This window comes from Megascapheus bottae, chromosome X (genome assembly GCF_031878675.1).
Source record: "Megascapheus bottae isolate mThoBot1 chromosome X, mThoBot2.hap1, whole genome shotgun sequence".
Lineage (NCBI taxonomy): Eukaryota > Metazoa > Chordata > Mammalia > Rodentia > Geomyidae > Megascapheus > Megascapheus bottae.
In genome coordinates this window covers 80,561,672-80,584,812 of record NC_143547.1, presented here as the reverse complement: position 1 = coordinate 80,584,812, position 23,141 = coordinate 80,561,672, and the positions used below count along the sequence as shown (strand labels likewise).

At 38.4% G+C, this 23,141-nt stretch overlaps 1 protein-coding gene across 1 annotated transcript in view; it reads right to left on the bottom strand.

The window, feature by feature from the left end:
* Window positions 1-4,901: 4,901 nt before the first annotated feature.
* The window catches only part of LOC150041433 (double-strand-break repair protein rad21-like protein 1), a 32,779-nt gene continuing 14,539 nt past the window's right edge, over window positions 4,902-23,141 (bottom strand). The window contains exons 6-11 of the mRNA XM_090327158.1: window positions 12,706-12,876; window positions 11,371-11,466; window positions 9,528-9,635; window positions 6,555-6,781; window positions 6,248-6,341; window positions 4,902-5,032 (exon numbers count right to left, since the gene is read on the bottom strand). Coding sequence (XP_090183284.1) covers window positions 4,902-5,032; window positions 6,248-6,341; window positions 6,555-6,781; window positions 9,528-9,635; window positions 11,371-11,466; window positions 12,706-12,876 — 827 coding nt within the window. The remainder of the gene's footprint in view (window positions 5,033-6,247; window positions 6,342-6,554; window positions 6,782-9,527; window positions 9,636-11,370; window positions 11,467-12,705; window positions 12,877-23,141) is intronic.

Genomic DNA, 23,141 nt, shown 5'->3' with positions numbered 1-23,141 from the left:
AGGGAAGAAAGATAGGAAGGAAGGAAGGAAGGAAGGAAGGAAGGAAGGAAGGAAGAGGGAGAGGGAGGGAGGGAGGGAGGGAGGGGAGAGATAGAGAGAGAGAGAGAGAGAGAGAGAGAGAGAGAGAGAGAGAGAGAGAGAGAGAGAGAGAGAGAGAGAGCGCAAAGTGACTAGAGTAAAGGAAGCTGAAGAAATGCTCAACATCTCTGGTCATAAAAGAAATGCAAATCCAAACAACTCTAAGATTCCACCTCACTCCAGTTAGAATGGCCAGGATCAAGAAAACGAATAACAACAGATGCTGGAGGGGATGTGGCCAGGAGGGATCACTACTACACTGTTGGTGGGAGTGCAAACTCATTCAACCACTATGGAAAGCAGTGTGGCAGTGCCTCAAAAGGCTAAACATAGAACTCCCCTATGACCCAGCAATTCCACTACTTGGCATTTACCCAACCATCCAGAAACAAGGACATACTAAATCCACTAGCACAACAATGTTCATTGCAGCACTATTCACCCTAGCAAAGATATGGAACCAACCTAGATGTCCCTCAGTTGATGAGTGGATCAACAAGTTGTGGTATTTGTACACAATGGAATTCTATGCTGCTGTCAGAAAGAATGACATCGCCCCATTTGTTAGGAAATGGAAAGACTTAGAAAAAATCATATTAAGTGAAGTAAGCCAGACTCAAAGGAACTTAGGCTCAATGGTTTCCCTCATTTGTCATAATCAGTAGAAACCTTGGGCTCTACTAGCAGAGATCTGCAATAGAGCAAAATCTTGATACATAAGGCCATATAATGTGAAGCTAATTGAAAGGACCTCCAGGATAGTGAAACAAAAGCCATATAATGAATGATTGTTGTCCTTAATGTACTATGTTGTCTCTCATCTCCTTTGCTGTCCCTTGGTTATCTCATATTGGTATAGTATCTCACTTTGTTATCTGATATATTGAATTTATTTGTATTTGGATATTTGAAATTTGATAGGGAAGGGGGGAAAACCAAGACGGGTGGGGGGTGTGGGGGGGAGGGAAATGGGTACCAAGACATGTGAAAGGGTATCAATGTATGTGAATTAATGCACCTTCTATCTGGCAAATATCATGTAACCCTTTTACTAATTACAATAAAAAAAAAAGATAGGAAAAAAACAAACTGATTTGTGCTGTAGACCCTTGAGAAAAGTCAGGACTCTGACGCACTAGAGAGTCTTGGGTAGACTGAAGGGAGACACTGAAAATGTAGTTCCTTGAGAGGAGGTAAACCCTGTGTCCACTCCACAGTCTCACAGAACTAGAGACCACTAGGCACGAGACATGAAGTGAAAGGCTTCTTTCTGGAGATGCCACTGAGGTTCTAGTCTTGGAACACAAATACTGTCTGAGGGGAATGAGAGGGATCAGACCACAAATAGGGATTAAGGGATATCCCCATCTGCTCAATGACAGACCAAGTCTACCTTGCGTCCTGGTGGATTCCAAACCATTGCCCTCATGCTTCTGCTGCCTAGGCAGTAGATTTAATGGCTGCTCTGATTGCCCTACCTGTGTGTAGAATGTCCAGATCAGTGTGCTGTTGTCTCACACGTAAATGAAAGCAGATAATGAAATATCCACAAGACATTTGAGTAAAATCTGTAATCTTTTTATTTTCAGTACTAGGACTTGAACTCAGGGCCTGAGCACTGTCTTTTGGCTTTCTCAAGGCTAGAGCTCTACCACTTCAGGCACAGCACCACTTCCAGCTTTTTCTATGTATGTGTTACCGAGGAATCGAACCAGGGCTTCCTGCATGCTAGGCAAGCACACTACAACTAGGCCAAACTCCCGGCCAAAATATGTAATCTTAAATGGAAAAAAGGAATGGATTTGGGAGGAACACTTTGGAAAGAGTGTGTAGAAACCAGAATGAATTCATAAACTTCCAGAAAATGATAAGAATGACAGGAAGCAAAAGTACATCAATAGCTGCTTGGGAAGGATAAGGGAAGGAACACGGGAAACTTCTGAGATTGACAGTGTAATATATACATAAGGTATATACATAAGTCCAAACTTACCTAATATATCATTCTATATTTCGGCATGTATAGTTTACTACCTGTTTACCATACCTCAGTAACATATGAAAAATTTACAACTTAAGCATCTTACCCGCAATGTCTTTAATATCTGGTGTGCTCTTTGATTAGATGTGTTTGCCTCCTTTTTTTCACTGGGCTGTAAATTCTGCTGAGTGATTGGAAAACAACTTATTTAAGCAATCCGTGCTAAATATTTACTGTTGCCAAACCCAGTATTAGCTGATACATGAAGCATAACCATGACATCAAATCCTGGCAAGTAGAGCTTACACTCTCACAATGATGAGGACAAACTAATACTAATTACATCAATTAGTACTGATTTGTACCTATACTCTCTATACAAATGAGAAGACCCAAACAGGACATTCTGCATTCTTTATTGATGATGGTGCCTTTCTATACTTCCAAAAGTAAACTCAGCAAGAGCCACTTTCAGGCAAGACACTCCTAGTCCTGGTCAATATTGACAAAATTAAATATAAACCTATGAAAACACTGCACTGTAAATCATGGTCATATATAAGTTCTAAAAGTAATAGGTGAGTACTGATTTGTTATAACTGGCTTAGGAAACTTTCAGATTTCAAGGATTCCTCCTTATGAGAAGAAGAAGAAGAAGAAGAAGAAGAAGAAGAAGAAGAAGAAGAAGAAGGAGGAGGAGGAGGGAGGAGGAGGAGGAGGAGGAGGAGGAGGAGGAGGAGGAGGAGGAGGAGAGGAATGGGAAGGGGAAGGGGAAGGGGAGGAGGAAGGAGGGGAGGAGGAGGGGAGGGGGAGGAGGAAGGGAGGGGAGGGGGAGGGGAGGGAGGAGGAGGAAGGAGGGGAGGGGGAGGGGAGGAGGAGGATGAAGGAGGGGAGGGGGAGGGGAGGAGAGGGGGGAGGTGGGAGGGGGAGGAGGATTCGCTGCCTCTCTGTCCTGTGAGCTATCTCAATCGGTTTGTTCTGTTCAGTCTTGAAACCTTAACCACTTCAGAAATACCTCAGCATTGAAAAGTGCAAAATTGAAATCCCTTTATAAGAATCTACTCCAATCCCTTACGAACTAACACCTTAGAGACTGAGAACATAAAAGGCATAGGAAAGGTGTTGATTGATCTGATAAAAAGCATGGTCCAGCAGAGTATCAGTGGTTCATGCCTGTAATCACTAGCACTTGGCAAGCTAAGATCTGGGAATCACAGTTTGAAGCCAGCCAGGGCAGGAAAGTCCATGAGATTCTTATCTCCAATTAATCAACAAAAAGCCAGAAGTAGAAGTGTGCCTCAAGTAACAGAGCAGTAGCCTTGAGAGAAAAAAAAGCTCAGGAATAGCCTCCAGACGCTGAGTTCAAGCATTAGGATTGACCAAAAAAAATGCCTTGGCCATAAAAGGTTTGGGAGCAGAGAAATGGTGGAGATGATCTTTTCTGGTAATTTTTCTTAGGCTGGCTCTGACCAGCCCACTCAGTAACATTTGTGTCACCTTTATATCACGTGCCCTCTGTTTGTCTAGTTTTATATGCTGCTCTGAAGACCAGCTATTTCTTCAGTGTTTTTGATTGTATGGACTCCAACATGGTATCATAGAGAGTTCCAGAATATTCTGTCTGACATTTTAAAGCACTGGTGGCATGGGAACAGGGTATCAATGTTCAGGAAGTAACGTACCCACTACCTGATGAATGTAACATAAGAAGGGATATTAATGTATGAGAAGTAATGCACCTTCTATCTGGAATATATAACTGTAACCCCTCTATACACTAAAATAAAAAATTATTTAAAACCCCACAACTGGCAAAAATTATATTAATTACAATAAAAATATATTTAACAAAAGAAAGATAGCTTCGGGGAGGGGGAGGGGAGATGGAAATGGGGACAAAAACATGAGAAGGGATACCAATGTTTGTGAAGAAATGCACCTTCCATCTGGCGAATATAATGCAACCCTTCTATTAATTACAATAAAAAAGAAAGATAAAAAGATTACAAGACAAGATAATGAGAAAGTCTAAAACATACTAATTTAAGCAGAGGATTACAATAGCTCAAAACAGGTTCATAAGGTCATATAGGATGAGACTAAATGAAAGGATCTCTAGGATATGGAAATAAGAGCTTTATCTTGTGTGATTGTTGTTCTTAATGTACTGTGTTATTTCTCTTTTGCTGCCCTTTGGTTAATCTCATATTGTTACTGTATCTGACTTTGTTACCTGGTATATTGTATGTACATTTATTTGTTTATTTGAAATAGGAAAGGAAAGGGGAGAAAATAAAATGATTGGGAGGGGGTTGGCGGAGGGAAATGGGGACAAAAACATGAGGAGTGTTAATGTGTGAGAAGTAGTGCACCTACTACCTGGCGAATGTAACTATAACCCACTCTATACATTACCCCGACAATGAAAAAAATTAAAAAAATAAAACATAACTAATTTAAGGAAAGAAGGGTTAATTTAGGATGATAAGTAAAACAAAGATTTATTGGCTAGGCTCCTAAAAAGATTCTATGACACGGTAAATAGAGGGCCTCATGGTATTCTGCTCATAGACAGATTTAAGTGTAGAAATCATTTTTGGACGTATCACACAAAATGATATTTCAGTGTAAAACTACTTTGTAACTCACTAACCCAAACTCCTAGAGAAGAGTTCCTTGCAGATGAAACTCCCGTAAGATCTGCTGTTACCACTATTACTTTTTTAAAAAACTTGAAAAATGATAAGAGATGAAACATGCACTGCACATGTAAGAAGATTTATCAAAATCTCAATGTTCCTTTTCTATAGCTATGCTTGAACAACATTATGATTCTTTCTGATTATCTTACCACAAAGTTCATATTTACCTCGATACAATGAGAGTGATCTATATTTACGTCAGTCACATGCTTCTTAATTTGGGGCTGATTAAGCTCTTCCTGGGTATTTGTGCTTTTCCTCTTCAAGATCTCTGAATTAGGAAGGAAGTAAAGAATATTTCACCAACACATTTTCAGATTGGAATTGGGATATGGTTTCCTAAGAAGTCTTCAGGTAAACGATTTGAAATCCAAAGATACAAGCAAAGAGTGCTCAAACTTTCTTTGGTCTCCTTGAAGTCTCTTCCCTTCCCCTTCCAGTCAACTCACAGCTCATCCTCACCACCAGCCCCTCCACACTCACACACTTACTCACAAGACAACATGGGTACATCAAGCTGACTTGGGTGCATTATCAGTGGTTTCTAGTGTCTTCATGAAGCGTGATGGGGACAGGAGAATCATTCACCACATAAGCAGGCTGTATTTATAATCAATCCAACAATCAAGATAATTAGTCTTCCATGATCAGTGGATGGTGATAGCTATGCCTGAGTTAATTTTATTGTATAAACACAGTTCTTATGCCTGTCTGATTTTTCAAGTTAGTTGTATTAAAGAGAATCATTATATGCTTTTTGCCTGGACTGTCTTCAGTACTAAATCCTCCCAACCATGCTTATCTGTAGCAGAGAACAGAGGTGTGAGCAACAAACTTCAGCTTCATTGTTAGGATGGGGGTCTCGATGACATTTTTCCTGGGATAGCCTAAGACTATTGTACTCTGTATTTTCACCTACCAAAAGCATGTAGTTGTAAAACCTACATGCCTCACAGCTTCATCTTTTTATTAGTTTGAAGGACTAGGGTTTGACCTCAAGGCCTCAAGTTTCCTAAGCTGACAATGACTTTGAGCCACAGCTCCATTGCTAGCTTTCTTGTACTTATAGCTAAAGAGTCTCACAGACTTTTCTATCCAGGCTAGCTTTGAACCGTGATCCTCAGATCTCAGCCTTCTGAGTGACTAGGATTACAGGTTTGAGCCACTAGCACCTATCAGAGTCTAGTGAACTTTTCTGTACAGGCAGATATTGAACTATAATCTTCTAGGTCTCAGTCTTCTAAGTTCTGGATTTATTTCTTCCTTTTAATACACTCACTGGGGGTATTCTTAATGCAAAAAAAAAACAAAAACAAAACAGGGAAAAATGTCAAATTGAAGTTAATATTTTAAGTTATACTACTCTTCTAAATATAGTATTTATAGTTGAAAATATAGAATATTGGGTCTCATTTTTGTTCTGGAGTATAAGAGTCCTTGATTCCACGAAATTCTCCTCCATATAAGCAGAATTAGGTTATCTCACCTTTCTTTCTGTTTTTCACTTTTTCCTTTACTGGCACCTTCTGTACTGACGTTTCACGTTTCAAGCGACTGGGCTGACGGAAACTTGCAAACAACTGTAAAAAGATGCATTTTAATTTCCTTTTTGTATTAGTAAAACAATACAACAAAACACAAGTATATGTGGGCTAAAGTAAAAAATATAATCCATCTTCACATACTCAAATTAAAATGAAGGGTGTCATTTCACAAGTTCTATTTCTGTTCTAAATATGGACTGATGATTGATTTATAAACAGTATACTTATTGTAAAAGAATGGAGGCTTACATTTTTCAAGTCATCATGAATTAAATACTGGCAAGGAGTTGATAGAAGAGTCTTTGGAGTTTGTGTCTTGTTCAAGACAACTAATCTTCCCTTAGGCATTAAAAATCTCAAATGAGCTGGTGTGTTCTCAAAGGAAGAAATACGTTTAAGCATCTCTTTCTTACTAATAGTTGTGTCTTGATCTCTGACTTTTTTCTTCCTTTTGCTCTTCTTTTTCTCAGTGATGGCTTAAATATAATAATCACAAGTGTGATTGGTTGTACAACCTTGTACCACTATATTCAGACAGTACCTATTTAAGAAGTATGTGACACACTGTTCCTGCAAAAATCAAATTGGAAGAAAAATCCTCCTATTCTCTGACAATAAACTTTGCATGTGTTTGCACAGATAGACTGTCCGAGAGACCAAGACCTGCTAATTATTGAAGCTCTTGTATAAAAATGCTTAGGAGATGGGCCGGGAGTTTGGCCTAGTGGTAGAGTGCTTGCCTAGCATGCACGAAGACCCAGGTTCAATTCCTTGGTACCACATACATTGAAAAAAGCTGGAAGTGGTGCTGAGGCTCAAGTGGTAGAGCTCTAGCCTTGAGAAAGTCCAAGGACAGTGCTCAGGCCCTGAGCCCAAGCCCAGGACTGGCAAAAAATGCTTAAGAGAGATTTGTTGCCTACTGTGTGGACCAGTAGGTCCAAATGAGCAAACATGGAGCAGAGGTTACACTGAGAGAGAAGTTAAACTATTTGGAGGCTCTGTAAAAAATTTGAGTTCTAGGATAACTCTGTGTGTGTGTGTGTGTGAGAGAGAGAGAGAGAGAGAGAGAGAGAGAGAGAGAGAGAGAGAGAGAGAGAGAGAGAGAGAGAGAGAGGGAGGGAGGGAGGGAGGGAGGGAGGGGAGGGAGGGAGGGAGGAGAGAGAGAGAGAGAGAGAGAGAGAGAGAGAGAGAGAGGAGAGAGAGAGAGAGAGATGAGAGAGAGAAATCCAGGGGTTTGTACTAGATACTTTGTTTTGCTTTGTTCCTCAAGGCTAGCACTGTACCACTAAAGGCATATGTCTACTCAGCTTTTTAGTGGTTAATTGGAAGTATGATCTCATGGACTTTCTTGCCGAGATTGGCTCTGAACCTCAATCCTCAGCTCTGAGCCACCAGTGCCCAACTAAGTATAACTTTTTGAAACACTAATTTGTATTGATCTTGTTTAATTTTCCTCTCCTAGTGAAAATCATATATAAATTCAGAGTAGGCAGCTAGCTAGGTACATAAGATTTAATCCCTTTAAGGAAATGTACAAGGAAGAAAACTGAAGCTAGCTTTTGTTTAGTAAAGCTGAAATGGAGAGGATTAAATCTCCCAGATACAAATCTGAGTTCGGATGGAGCTAGGAGGCCCAGGAATCTGCTTTAGTAGAATCCTGAGAACAAAAGGTCCTCAAGCAGCTGGCTGTGTAGCTGTACTGGCTGTGTAGTTGGTACAATGAAGTGGTTTGACTGTGACCAGAGGTTTATATCCTGTCCTTCACATTTTCCCCAAACTTTAGTACTATCTTTGTTAATTCAGGGAGGACAGCTCAGAGGATTGACTTTTCCACTACTACTGTGGAGGCTCAGAATTAAAGTCAAGGAAAAAAAAACTTTGAATATTTTATTTCTATCATACCTTAGCTTATAAACTCAAATTATGTAATATTATTATAGTGTTAAAGTTAGATGTGTCCTAAAAGACCTAGTGATATATTATATTCAAACTCATTTTAGTGCCAAAAATGTGTAAAACATTTCCAGTTAAATGAAAAACAGCATTGTACCTCTATCATTTTGTTTTGCTTTGTTTGCCAGTTCTGGGGCTTGAACTCAGGGCCTAGGAACTGTCCCTGAGCTTTCTCAAGGCTAGAGCTCTACCACTTGAGCCATAGCACCATTTCCAGCTTTTTCTATGTATTCTGTACCAAGGAATCAAACCCAGTTCTTCGTGCATGCTAGGAAAACACTCTTACCACTAGGCCAAATTCCTGGCCCCAAGAAAATATTTTTATTTTTGCCATTACTGGGGCTTGAACTCAGAGCATAAACACTGTCGTTGGGCTTTCTCAAGGCTAGCACTCTATCACTTGAGCCACAGCACCACTTCTGACTTTTTCTATATATGTGGTACCAAGAAATTGAACCCAGGGCTTCCTGCATGCTAGGCAAGCACTCTACCACTAAGCCACATTCCTAGCCCTTTATTTTCCTTTTTTATATTTACTGATTATGTATTAATCATAATCAAGTTGAAACTTTTCTTTCTTTTCATTCCTTTTTTTCCCAGATGAGGCTTTATTATGTGTTCTAAACTGGGCCCCTTGCTGTGCAGCCTGGGCTGGTCTTGAATTCATGACATTCCTTCCTCAGCCTCCTATGTGCTGGAATTGCAGGAATGCCTGGGGCTGACCAAAATTCTTCAAATGTAAGAGAGTCATCTCCTTCATTGCTTTTTGCCCAATACACAATAACATCTCAATACCTTGAGGTGAACTCAGTTTTTAAATTATCCAATTTCCTGTTGCAGATATATGATTTGAACAAGATTGATTTGCGCTCTCTCTCTCTCTCTCTCTCTCTCTCTCTCTCTCTCTCTCTCTCGCTCGCTTCGCTCGCTCTCGCTCGCTCTCCTCGCTCTCTCTCTCTCTCAGGGCCTGGGCATTGTCTTGAGCTTTTTTGCTCAAGAGAAGTGCTTTACTATTTGAATCACAGCAACACTTCTAGCTTTTTCTGTGTAGGTGGTACTGAGGATTTGAACCTAGGGCTTTGAGCATGAGCATGCTAGGCAAGCATTCTACCATTAGGCCACACTCACAGCCCCCTTCACGCTTTTTTCTACTAGTAATGCTATTACTACACTAAAACCTTTCTATAGTGTCTACCGGATTATTGACATACTTCTAGGGAATTAAGGTACTAGTATATCAAAGACAAAAGTAACACAAATGACTCTGACCTGGCATGACAATTGGCTCAAGAGTACATCCTTGCTCTTCAATTGATGATGCTTCATCCACTATGTCAGTAATAGGAATAAATTCATCTTCTGGATTAGCTGGTTCCACTAATTAATATCACCATGAAAGTAAGTAGAAAACATAGGGTTAAAGTTGCAAAGTAGAAGATGATATATAAATGAAAATGAAAAGTAATTCAAAATTTATAGAGGTAACTAAAGTCTTATCTGAATTTTTGGATTCATAAAGTTCAGAGAGGTAAAGAGACTCATATAGTCTGCTAGCCACAATATTTGGGTGAGTTAGCTGTATGTTACTTTTTTGCACCTGTGACATCTAAGACCAGGCCTTCATAGAAGCATTAAAAAGATGGTAGCACCATATGGAAACAAAAGCTTTATCTTGTGTGGTTGTTGTTCTTAATGTACTATGTTATTTCTCTTCTCTTTTGCTGCCCTTTAGTTAATCTCATATTGTTACTGTATCTGACTTTGTTACATGGCGTATTTTATATACATTTATTTAATTTTTTGAAATAGGAAAGGAAAGAGGAAAACAAGATGATTGGGAGGGGTGGGGGGATGGAAATGGAGACAAAATCATGAGAAGGGGTACCAATGTGTGAGAAGTAATGCACCTACTACCTGACAAATGTAACTCTAACCCCTCTATACATTACAATAAAAAATTTAAACAAAATATGATAGCACCTCCAATAAATTACAGTGCATCTGCTGGAAAACTTATATTTTGTTGAATCATTTCCTAATCAGTAATTATAATGTTTTAACTATTTCATTAAATTTTCAATTTCTATTATTGAGCTAGAAAAGTAATAAATCATCAAAATTGTGAAGATTCAAAATGAGATAATTCTACTTTTTGTGGTGCCAGTATTGGGGTTTGAACTCAGGGCATGAACACTGTCCTGTATTTTTTTTTCTCGCAAAGGTAGTGTTCTACTTGAGCCACAGCTCCATTTTCAGCTTTTTTATGGTAGTTTATTGAAGATAATTGTCTCACAGAATTTCCTTCCCAGGCTGGCTTTTATCATGATCCTCAGATCTAAGCCTCCTGAGTAACTAGGATTTTAGACATGAGCCACTGTTGCCCAGCCTAACTATACTTAATTCTGAAGGAAACTCAATCTAGCACACTTCAACTTATCCCTGGTATTTTTAAGAATTTTAAGCTGGGAAAATATCACCACATTGTAATTTCTCTCAAATTGTGTACTGATTGTCATATCACATCTAGTGATAAATTTTTCTTACTATGTAACTGATATTTTTATTGTGCTTATGTTAGTACTATGGCTTGAACTCAGGATCCCACGTTCTGGCTCAGCTTTTTCACTAAAAGCTAATGCTCTACAGCTTATGCATACCTCCACTTGGGGCTTTTTGCTGGTTAATTGGAGATAGGTGTCTTACAGTCTTTTTGCCTAGACTGGCTTTGAACTGCAATCTTCAGATCTCAGGTTCCTTCGTATATAAGGTTACAAGCAGGAGCCACCAGCCTCAAACTTTACGTTATATGATTATATGCGTGTTGTAGATAACACATAAATGACACATATAGCATGTATATAATTCTCAGGAGTTAAAGGACATTATTTTGGCAACGTATTTAAATGTACTTTCAAACTAAATTTAATTCTGGTTAAATGCCTTTTAATGAACATTTCTCAATACACTATTCTATACAATCTGAAGTCAAAATAAGGGAAATGAATGACTTTACTTAATGTCTTTCACTATACATCAAATTCGAAAGTTCTGAGGCTTAATTTGAGTACTAATTATATTTCACTTGATATATACCAAAAGAGATTTATCATACCAACTGTAATATTGGGAGAACCAGCAGTCAGTGAAACTTTCACGTTGAAATTAATTTCTTCCAACAGATCACTCTGGTAGCCTTGCAGTAGTTTATCTTTAAAATCCAACAAATTCCTTTGTCATACAGACTTAAACTGTTATGTGTTCACTAAAATTGTACATTCATTATTTTATGAAAAGCTTTGTGAACAGGTAAACTTGTTTTAAACAAACTCTAAAATTCTAACAATACATTTGATACACTTTATAATCTATACAATATATCAATATAATTTTCCCAATTTGCCAAAAATAGTTCTGTGATGTTATACTAATATAATAATACAAATATACGAATACTAGAAAGATAATTTAGCATAGCTGCTTCACAATTTGTGATATTTGAGACCATGATTTGTAAATACATTTAGAAATGTAAACACATTGATTTTACACATCATTTTGATTTCTAAATATATTTAGAAAACACATTCTGTAAGGCATATACTTATTCCTTCATCTACACCAATGACTAATTTAGAAAATATAAGAACATGGGGAGGGGGGTGGCCCGGAGTTTGGCCTAGTGGTTAAAGTGCTTGCCTAGCATGCATAAAGACCCGGGTTCGATTCCTCAGTACCACATACATAGGAAAAAAAAAGCCGGAAGTGGTGCTGAGGCTCAAGTGGTACAGCTCTAGCCTTGAGAAAGTCCAAGGACAGTGCTCAGGCCTTGAGCTCAAGCCCAGGACTGGCAAAAAAAAAAAGAACACAGGGGGAGGGAGGGAAATGAGAACAAAAACATGAGAAGGAGTATCCATGTTTGTGAAGTGATACACATTTTATCTCGTGAATATAACTGTAACCCCTCTATTAATTACAATAAAATATATATAGAGGGGCCGGGAGTTTGGCCTAGTGGTAGAGTGCTTCCCTAGCATGCACGAAGACCTGGGTTCGATTCCTCGGTACCACAAACATAGAAAAAACCTGGAAGTGGTGCTGAGACTCAAGTGGTAGAGCTCTAGCCTTGAGGAAGTCCAAGGACAGTGCTCAGGCCTTTAGGTCAAGCCCAGGACTGGCCAATATATATATATATATATATATATATATATATATATATATGGGAAAATATATATAAGAACACATACTAAATTGCAACCTCATTGTGTTGAAGATTTGATTAAGTCTAATTATATCATAGATTTCTTTAGAAAGTCATGTCAAAGTTAGTTGCCCTATACAACCTGGAAACTACTTTGATAAAACTAATTGTGCTCCAAGAATAAACCCACTAATATATAGCAATAATTTGAAATAGATACTTTATCTCTATATGATTAGAAAAACAAACCTATCATTGCTTCTGCATTTCCTTCATCTCCAAATCCATCTCCAAAGTCCCAAATGAAAGACTTTTGTTGAAGCTGGCTTTCAGAACTATTTTCAACTGTTAGTAAACTAGAGTTCAGCAACTTGTTGTCATCAATTAAGCTATGACTTCTTAGAGTTTCAGGATTTCCCCCTAAATAAATATCATTAATGCTAGTTAGTCATAGAGCAATACTTTACGAGTAAGAAGCCTCATTCCAAGCAAGAAGACAAATAGAAGAAATTATTTAAATTATGCAACTAAAGATACTTGGTGAGTCAGCAGATACATATATATGTGTGTGTGTTTGTGTGTGTGTGTGTGTGTGTACGTACATATGTATGTGCGTATGTATGTATGTATATATGTATATGATTGATTGTTTTTGCCCGTCCTGGTACTTGAACTCAGAGCCTGTTTCTGACATATTTTGTACAAGGCTAGAACTCTGCCACTTGAGCCACGGTTCTACTTCTGAGTTTTTTGGTAGTTAATTGGATTTAAGAGTCTTGTGGGCTATTTTGCCCAGGCTGACTTTGAAATATGATGCTTAAATCTCAGCTTCCTAAGTAGCTAGGATTATTGGAATGAGCTACCAGCACCTAGCTAGAAACTACATTTTAATTAAATACTCATCTCAATACAAAGGAAAAATGTCAAAAGTTTATGTTGAAAGTATAGTTATGATATATTTTTGATATATTTTAATTAATTCTTTTTTTTCCAGTCCTGGACTTTGAACTTAGGGCCTGGGCACTGTTCTTGAGCTTTTTAGCTCAAGGCTAACACTCTACTACTTGAGCTACAGCTCTACTTCCAACTTTTTTGTAGTTGATCAGAGGTTCAAGTTTCACTGAGTTTCCTGTCCAGTCTGCCTTCAAACTGAAATCCTCAGGTATCAGACTCTTGAGTAGCTAGGATTGTAGGCACCAGCCACTAGACTAAGTAATAAAGTCTAGGAAGGAAGAAAGACTGTGGAAGCAGAATAACTTCCTCTACTTTAGGTAAGTCAAATTCTGCCTAACCAAGTATTCTTTCTTACTTATTGCAAGGAAGGTTGCTAAAACAGTTAAAGCAGCATTTTTTAAAATAAGGACAATATCTGCCTTGTTAGGAAAACATAATTGGTGGATGAATGTTGTTCACATTCATTCAAGAAATATTTATTGAATGTCAGGACCTGGAGATCAAGCATAAAGAAGGTCAAGGAACAATAACTGAGAGAAGATACATACATTGGAGTATGTAACAGAAGATTGTTATACTGCTCATTGTGCAGATGAATAACCATATCAGTAAAAAGTTTTACAATTCACAGATTCACATACTCAAACAAATGACAGAGTATCTGAAGCCAGCTCTCTCTATACTATATTCAAATAAACTCATAAAGCCAAAAACTCAATTCTGATGTGTTCTTTTGCTTTTTGGATCTGCTTGGCCCAAGAGTGTAAAATCACAGGAGTCAGAAATTGGTTTCCCTTTACTTAAACAAGTCATGTTAATAGTAGGTGGGAGGGGTGAAGCATAAGCCATGACTTACATTGAACCTTCTTCTGTAAACCTACATTTTTTTGAAAGGAGGAATTGGGAAAAAAAATCTTCATTATGCTGAATTGATTATTTAAATAATGAAAAACTGAGTGATATTTTGAAAAAGAATTAAGACCATGTTTCACATCATTCAAGCACAGCTTGGTAGCTCCAAAACAGCAGCAAAAAAAACTGGCCTTGATCAATACAAGAAACACTTAGGAAAACACACTATATTCTGAGCCATTAACATCACAAGAAACTGGGACTGACCTGTTCATGGTGGTAGAAGTCTACAATTGCAGAACTCAGGAGGGTGAAGCAAGAAGATCAAAAGATCAAAGCACACCATAGTTACATAGTAAATTCAGAACAGTCTAAACCATGAAACAAGATCCTATCCAGGGGCCATGAGTGTGGCCTAGTGGTAGAGTGCTTGCCTAGCATGTACAAAGCCCTGGGTTCAATTCCTGGGTACAACATACACAGAAAAAGGCAGAAGTGGCTGGGTAGTGAGTTTGGCGCAGGGATAGAGTGCTTGCCTAGCATGCACGAACACCCACATTCAATTCTTCAGTACCACAAACATAGAAAAAAGCTGGAAGTGGTGCTGAGGCTCAAGTGGTAGAGCTCTAGCCTTGAGAAAGCCCAAGGACAGGGCTCAGGCCCTGAGTACAAGGCTCAGGACTGGCAAAATTTAAAAAAAAATTAAGACAGAAATGGTGCTGTGGCTCAAGTGGTAGAGCATAAGCCTTGAGAAAACCCAAGGACAGTGCTTATGCCCTGAGTTCAAGCCCCAGGATGGCAATAAAAAGATCCTATGCAATAAAAAAATAGCTGACATATAGAAAAACTATCATTCCATTCAATTTTTATTTTAAATAAGATGCTTGGATAGAGTAGAATTACCATGTGAAAAGTGAAATAAAAGGTGATAAATTTGTAGAGGTTCTTAAACAAGTGTGTCTGATATGCTAAGACATAAGGATCCTAGGACTTCTGCAGAAAAAGTTATAGGAAAACAAAAACAAAAACAATTGCTCTTACTCCTTTTGAATAGCCTCAAAGAAGATAAAATACTTAGGAATTAACTTAACCAAGGAAGTAAATGACCTCTATAACGAAAACCTTAAAAATCTGAAGAAGGAAATTAAAGCAGATCTAAGGAAGTGGAATAACCTACCATGCTCCTGGATTGGAAGAATTAACATGGTGAAAATGTCAATACTGCCAAAACCTATCTAAAACTTAAATGCAGTACCCATTAATATCCCAATGTCATTCTTAAACGAAATAGAGGAAGCAATCCAAAAATTCATATGAAATAATAAAAGACCTTGGATAGCAAAAACAATCTTTAGCAGAAAAAAAAGCACTTGAGGAATATCAATACCAAACTTCAAACACTACTACAAATCTATAGTAATAAAAACAGCTTGGCACTGGCACAAGAACAGGCCTGAGTACCAATGAAATAGAACTGAAGACCCAGAAATCAACCCACAGACTTATGGCCACTGAATCTTTGATAAAGGAGTGAAAAATACTGGCTGGAAGAAAGCCTCTTAAACAAATGGTGCTGTCAGAACGGTCTAAACGTCTGTAGAAAATAAAATTTGGATCCTTATTTGTCACCCTATATGGGAATCAACTCCAGATGGATCGAACACCTGGAGGTAAAAACAGATACCCTGAAAATTTTACAGGAAGAAATAGGAGAAACACTTGGGGTCCTTGACATGGGTTAAAAATTTCTTAATAAAGGCCCAGAAACACACAAATCAAAGGAAGGTTGAGCTAATGGGACTGCATTAAACTGTAGAGCTTCTGTATGGCAAAGGACATGGTTAGCAAGTTAAATAGAAGGCCCACAGAGTGGGAGAAGATCTTCACTAGCCATATAACAGATAAGGATCAGAGGGAAAAAGAATGGTCAATAGACACATGAAGAAATGTTCAACATCTCTGGCCATAAAGGAAATGAAAATCAAAACAACTTTGAGATTCTACTTCATTCCAGTTAGAATGACCATTATCAAGAAATCCAATAAAAACAGATGCTGGCAGGGATGTGGCCAGAGGGAATGCTACTACACTATTGGTGGGAGTGTAAACTTGTTCAACCACTATGGAAAGCAGTATGGCAATTCCTCAAAAAACTAAACATAGAGCTCACCTATGACCCAGCCATCCCACTCCTTGGCATTGACCCAAACATCCATAAACAAGGCCATATTAAACCTACCAGCACAACCATGTTCACTGCAGCACTATTTACCATAGCTAAGATTTGGAACCAACTCAAATGCCCCTCAGTAGAGGAATGGATCAAGAAGATGTGGTATTTATACACAATGGAATTCTATGCTGCCATCAGAAAGAATGACAATGCCCCATTTATAAGGAAATGGAAAGTCTTGGGGGAAAAAATCATATTAAGTGAAGTTAGCCAGACCCAAAGGAACATAGGCTTCATGGTATAACTCATTCGTAATAATTAGCAAGCATCTAGGATTCTCCTAGCAGAGGATCACAATAGCTCAAAAGCTATATACATATGGCCACATAGGAGAAGGTAAAAAAAAACTTCTGGATAGGGAAACAAGAGATTTATCCTTGTGGTTGATGTCTTTAATGTTCTATGTGAAGATATTTCTTTACCCCTTTTTTCTTTGTTTTCCTCTTTTTTCTTTTTTCTTTCCCTTATGGTTTAAACTCTGCTGCTGCTGTATCTGACTTTGGTACCTGGTGCATTGTACATATATTTATGTGCTTATTTGAATCAGGGAAGGGTTTGATTCCTCAGTTGCACATACATAGAAAAAAGCTGGAAATGGTGCTGTGGCTCAAATGGTAGAATGCTAGCCTTGAGGGAAGCCCAAGGACAGTGCGCAGGCCCTGAGTTCAAGGCCCAAGACTGGCAAAAAAAAAACCCTCCTCATTAAGAAGTAATGTACCAAAAGATCGGCAGAAGATGGAGGCCGTTCAGTGTGAGTCTTTCCGAGCTCTCACCAAGATACCAGATCTAGCATTGCAGGGGAAAGTTCATACCCAAAGATCCATCCTAAGTAAGCTTTAGCACCACAGAGATCTCAGTCAGACAGGAGAAAGGCAGAAAACCGGCGCAAGAAGACAGCGTGGAGCAGCGCCAGCTGCTCGGAGCCGCTGCAGAGACAAAGCCTCCCTCCGGCACCTGAGCAGACAGCGCTTCTCGGCAGCGCAGCCCTGCTGGCTCCAGACAGAGCCACACAGATCCTGTGCAAGCCCAGAGCCATCACCCGGCTGTGGCGCGGACCTGCCAACTTCACGAAACCAGAAAATCCAGCAATTTGTGAGTAACTCCGTGGACGTTTCCACTTCTGCTGGCAGAATGGCATTGGGAAGGAATCCCCTCCCCCACCAGCCGAGAGCAGCGCCATCTTGACTGCTGTCAAAGACCCTGCCAAACCAACTGGAGCCTGAGGAGTGGTGCCTGCAGCGCCATCATTCAAAAGGGCAAAGGATTTCCCAGAGGCAGCTTAGCCGGATGTCCGCCCATGGCGCAAGCGGAAGTTCCTCCTGCTGGGCGGGGCCACACTCCTGGGAAACAAACCCGCTCGGGACCCCACTGGTTTTTTTCTGCCTAATCAAGCAAACTGATCATAAAAACCACAAAGCCGAATCACAAGAGAAAAGGACTTTTTGAAGTGTTTGGATCCCAAATTTAGTGGAGACACAAGTTTCATACCCCATCCCCCACACCAACACCCACCCACACCCACACACTCACAAACTGAAGAATACCCGCATTTTTCTTTTGTTTCTACCTATTTTCATTTGCATTTTTATGTATTCTTATTTTTTTGCCATTTTACCTCCAACTTTTTTATTATATTATTATATTATTATTTTTTCAATTTTTTTTTCTTTTTTTCCCCTGCTTTCCTTTTGTCATTGTGGTCATTCCCAGAAACATAGTGACAGCACGGGTACAAACTGTACTCAACTATTTTACCTTACTATCACCTTAGGTCAGTTATCCTTATGCTATCCCTTTCCTTCATTACTATATTAATCTTACACTCTTACATTACTATTTTCTTACCTCCCCTCTTGTCTTCCATACTATTTTTCTATATCTAGTCCTCTGTTCATCCTTCAACTTTTATAATGGATTTACAGTTGATGGTTGTTAAGCAATACTGTATATCTAGGTGTTCAATTATAATATAGGTCCAGAGGGACTTAAATACAATAGAGATTGGATTGAGGAGGGTTTTTTTGGTCATAAAATGCTGAGTAGTGGAGGTATTAGATTTGTCTATTACTGCACAAAAAGAGAGAGAGTGATAATACCAATTTAAAATTATGAACATCTATTGTCTGGCCAGCTAAAGAGCTCTAGGTTGGTTCTGTCTTAAAAATTGTAATCTTGTGCAGTATTAATCTTGTTCCCATTTTCAAATGGGTAGAACAAGAAACTCAAGAAAAATGGGAAATTAAGCAATAGTATCTTCCACCCAATATAAACAGGCAATGGAGCAGTCAATGGCAAAACTAGAGGAGAGTCCTCTAAATGCTATACGAATGCAGTTGATAAACATGATTAATGAAAAGTTTGAAAACATACAGAAAGAGATACATGAGGAAGCCATACCTAAATGAGATGAAACCATAAAGAAGGTGATACATGAATGTGAGGAAGCCATAAAGGAGGCCATAATAACGGATTTACATAGAAAAATGGATGAATTCATAGAATTTGCAACAAAAAGCTGAAAAAACTCCAACAAATCTCCAATGAGAGTAAAGCTGCTGAGCTAATAACTCAAATGGAAAACAAGGAGTTAAAAAAGTCCATACACAATCTAAAACAAGAGATTCGAGGAATCAAAAATGAGCAATTGGAAGCAAGGCAGATGAAGAATAAAGTAGAAAGTATTGATAGCAGGTTAGACAATGAAGAAGAAAGAATCTCCAAGGTTGAAGACACTCTACTTGTTATACAGAAAGAACAGAAAATGAGTGAAACCAAATATAGGAAATAGGAGAGAACACTTCAGGAAGTCCAAGATACAATTAAGAAACCTAATTTAAGGCTAATTGGTATTGAAGAAGGCCTGGAGAAAGAGGTCAATGGTATTGGAAATATACTTCAGGGAATCATCTCAGAGAACTTCCCAAATATCCAGAAGGGCAGGCCCATCCAGATACAAGAAGCTTTTAGAACCCCAAACAGACCTGACCAGAGAAGGACATCCGACCACCACATTATAATCTGTACAGGATCAATAGAGACCAAAGAAAGGATCCTAAAAGCAACCAGGGAGAAGAGAAAAATCACCTACTAAGGAAAACCAATCAGAATAACCACAGACTTTTCAGCAGAGACCATGCAAGCAAGAAGAGATTGGAAAGATAAATAAGACAAATAACTACCAACCAAGAATACTGTACCAAGCTAAGCTCTCATTCATAACTGAGGGAACAATAAAAACCTTCCATTCCAAGGAAAATTTGCCACATTACATAGCAACCGAACCACCAATGCAGAAAATTCTCAAAGATGTTCTTCACATTGAAAACCAACACAAATGTGACACTGACATAAAAAAAAATGGCACTTAAAAATCATACCAGCTAAGTACCGCAAGAACTGTCAAGCCACAGGACCTAATGAAAGCTTTTAAAAATGGCAGGAACTAGTAAATATTTTTCAATCCTAACTCTCAATATCAATGGACTTAACTCTCCAATTAAATGGCATAGACTGTCTAGTTGGATCTAAAAGCAAGATCCATCGTTCTGCTGTCTTCAAGAGACACATCTTACCCAAAAAATATTTTTTGAAAGTGAGAAGTTGGAATAAAGTTTATCAAGCTAACAGCCCCCATAAACAGGCTGGAGTTGCCATCCTCATATCAGATAAAATAGACTTTAAACTAAAATTAGTTAGAAAAGACAAGAAAGTTATTGCATACTAATAAAGCAATCTCCTCCAGGAGGACATAACCATCCTAAATATCTACACACCTGAATCCAGAGCACCGAACTTCATCAAGTAAACTTAACTTTCACTAAAACCACACATAGATCAAAACACAGTGATTGTTGGTGACTTTAACACATCACTCTCACCTATGGACAGATCAACCAGGCAAAATCTCAACAGATAAACCTCAGAATTGAAGAACTATATAGACCAACTCGATCTAAAAGACATTGCAAATTATTTCACCCAGAAACATCACAATATATGTTTTTTTTCAGTCACACATGGAATGTTTTCCAAAATTGACCACATTTTAGGGCATAAAGCAAACCTGAGCAGATTCAGAAACACTGAAATTATTCCCTGCATTCTCTCAGACCACAAGGGCATCAAATTGGAACTGAACACCAGTCTCCACCAACAAAAATCCTGTAAATCATGGAGACTGAACAACACATTGTTGAATCACCAATGGGTCATCGAGGAGATCAGAACAGAAATTCAACAGTTTATGAAATTTAACAAAAAGAAATACACAAAATACGAGCTCCTTTGGGATACAGCAAAGGCAGTACTCAAAGGAAAATTTAAAGTGCTTACATTAACAGATAGGAAAATTCGCAAGCCAACAATTTAATGTCGCACCTTAAGCTCTTAGAAAAAGAGCAAAAACCCAACCCTAATCCCATTAGAAAGATGCATATTATTAAAATCAAAGCAGAATTAAATGAATTGGAGTAAAAAAAAACTATAGAAAGAATCAACAAAACAAGGAGTTGGTTCTTTGAAAAAATTAACAAAATTGAGAGACCCTTAGCAAATCTTACCAAAAAAAAGTAGGGAGCACACCCAAATAAATAAAATCACAGATGAGAAATGTAATATCATGACAGAATTATCGAGATCCAGAGGATCGTGAGGAAATGCTTTTCAAACATTTATGCCAACAAATTTGAGAATCTAGAAGAAATGGATGAATTCCCAGGCAATATTAACATACCCACACTGAACCAAGAAGACCTAATTCAACTAAACAGAACTATTTCAAGCACTGAAATAGAAATGGCAGTAAGAGACCTTCCACCCAAGAAAAGCCCAGGGCCAGATGGATTCAGAGCTGAATTTTATAAGGTCTTCAAAGCAGAGCTCACACCAATACTCCTCAATATCTTCAATGAATTGAAAATGAAGGCTCTTTGCCAAACTCATTCTGTGAAGCCAGTATAACCCTCATCCCAAAACCAGACAGATTCATCAAAGAAAGAGAACTATAGACCTATTTCTTTGATGAATATTGATGCAAAACTGCTCAACAAAATACTGGCCAACCGTCTTCAGCAACTCATCAAAAAATTATACACTATGATCAAACAGGATTCATCACAGGGAGGCAAAGCTGGTTCAACATATGCAAGTCAATTAATATAATTCAACACATCAACAGGAGCAAGGACAAAAATCACATGATTGTCTCAATAGATGCAGAAAAGGCATTTGACAAGACCCAACACCCCTTTATGCTAAAAGCACTGGACAAACCAGGAATCCATGGAACATTCCTCAGTATAATAAAAGCTGTGTATGACAAACTCACAGCTAGCATTATACTTAATGGCGAAAAGCTAAAACCATTTCCTCTAAAATCAGGAATGAGAAAAGGATGCCCACTCTTTCCACTCCTCTTTAACATAGTATTAGAATTCCTAGCCAGAGGAATAATGCAAGAAGCAAGAATAAAGGGGATCCAAACAGGAAAAAGGAAGTGAAACTTTCCCTCTTTGCAGATGCCATGATTCTGTATTTAAAGAAGCCTATAGACTCCATTACCAAGCTACTTGAGCTGATTCAAAAGTGTGGCAAGGTAGCAGGGTATAAAATTAACCCTCAAAAATCAACTGCCTTCCTATATGCCAATAATGAGAGGAATGAGGCAACAATCAAGAAAGCAACTCCTTTTGCAATAGCCTCAAAGAAAATACAGTACCTAGGAATTAACTAAGAATGTAAAGGACCTTTTTGATGAAAACTTTAAAACCCTGAAAAAGGAAATTAAAGCGAAGTTGAGGAAATGGAAAAACCTCCCATATTCCTGGATTGGAAGAATTAACATCGTGAAAAAGGCAATCTTGCCAAGGGCTATCTACAAATTCAACACAATACTCATCAATATCCCAATGTCATTCTTTAAAGAAATAGAAGAGGCAATCCAAAATTTCATATGGAATAATAAAAGACCCCGTATACCAAAAACACTTCTTAGCAGAAAGAAGAGCGCAGGAGGAATTTTTCAATACCAAACTTGAGACTCTATTACAGAGCTATAATAATCAAAACAGCTTGGTACTGGCACAAGAACAGGCCTGAATACCACAGGAATAGAAATACTGAGGACTAAGATATTAACCCACAGACCTATGGCCACCTAATCTTTGATAAGGGAGCCAAAATGTAGAATATAAGAATGACAACCTCTACAACAAGTGGTGCTGGTAGAACTGGTTAAGCACCTGCAGACAACTAAAGTTGCATCTTTCTTTCTCACCCTGCACCAGGATTAACTCCAAATGGATCAAAGACCTGGAGGTAAAATAAAATACACTGAAAACTTCACAAGAAGGAATAGGCAATACACTAGGTCTCCTTGGCACAGGTCGAAACATTCTTTTTTTTTTTTTTTTTTTTTTACAGGTCGAAACATTCTTAATAAGGACCCAGAAACACAACAAACCAGAGAACGTCTGGCAAAGTGAGTCTGCATTAAATTGCAGAGCTTCTGTATGGCAAAGGACATAGCTCCCATACTAACTAGAAAACCTACAGAGTGGGAGAAGATCTTCACTAACCATACAACAGACAAAAGCTATCAACAGCTAGAAACATTGAATCACTCCCAAACTAATCTCCAAAGAAACAA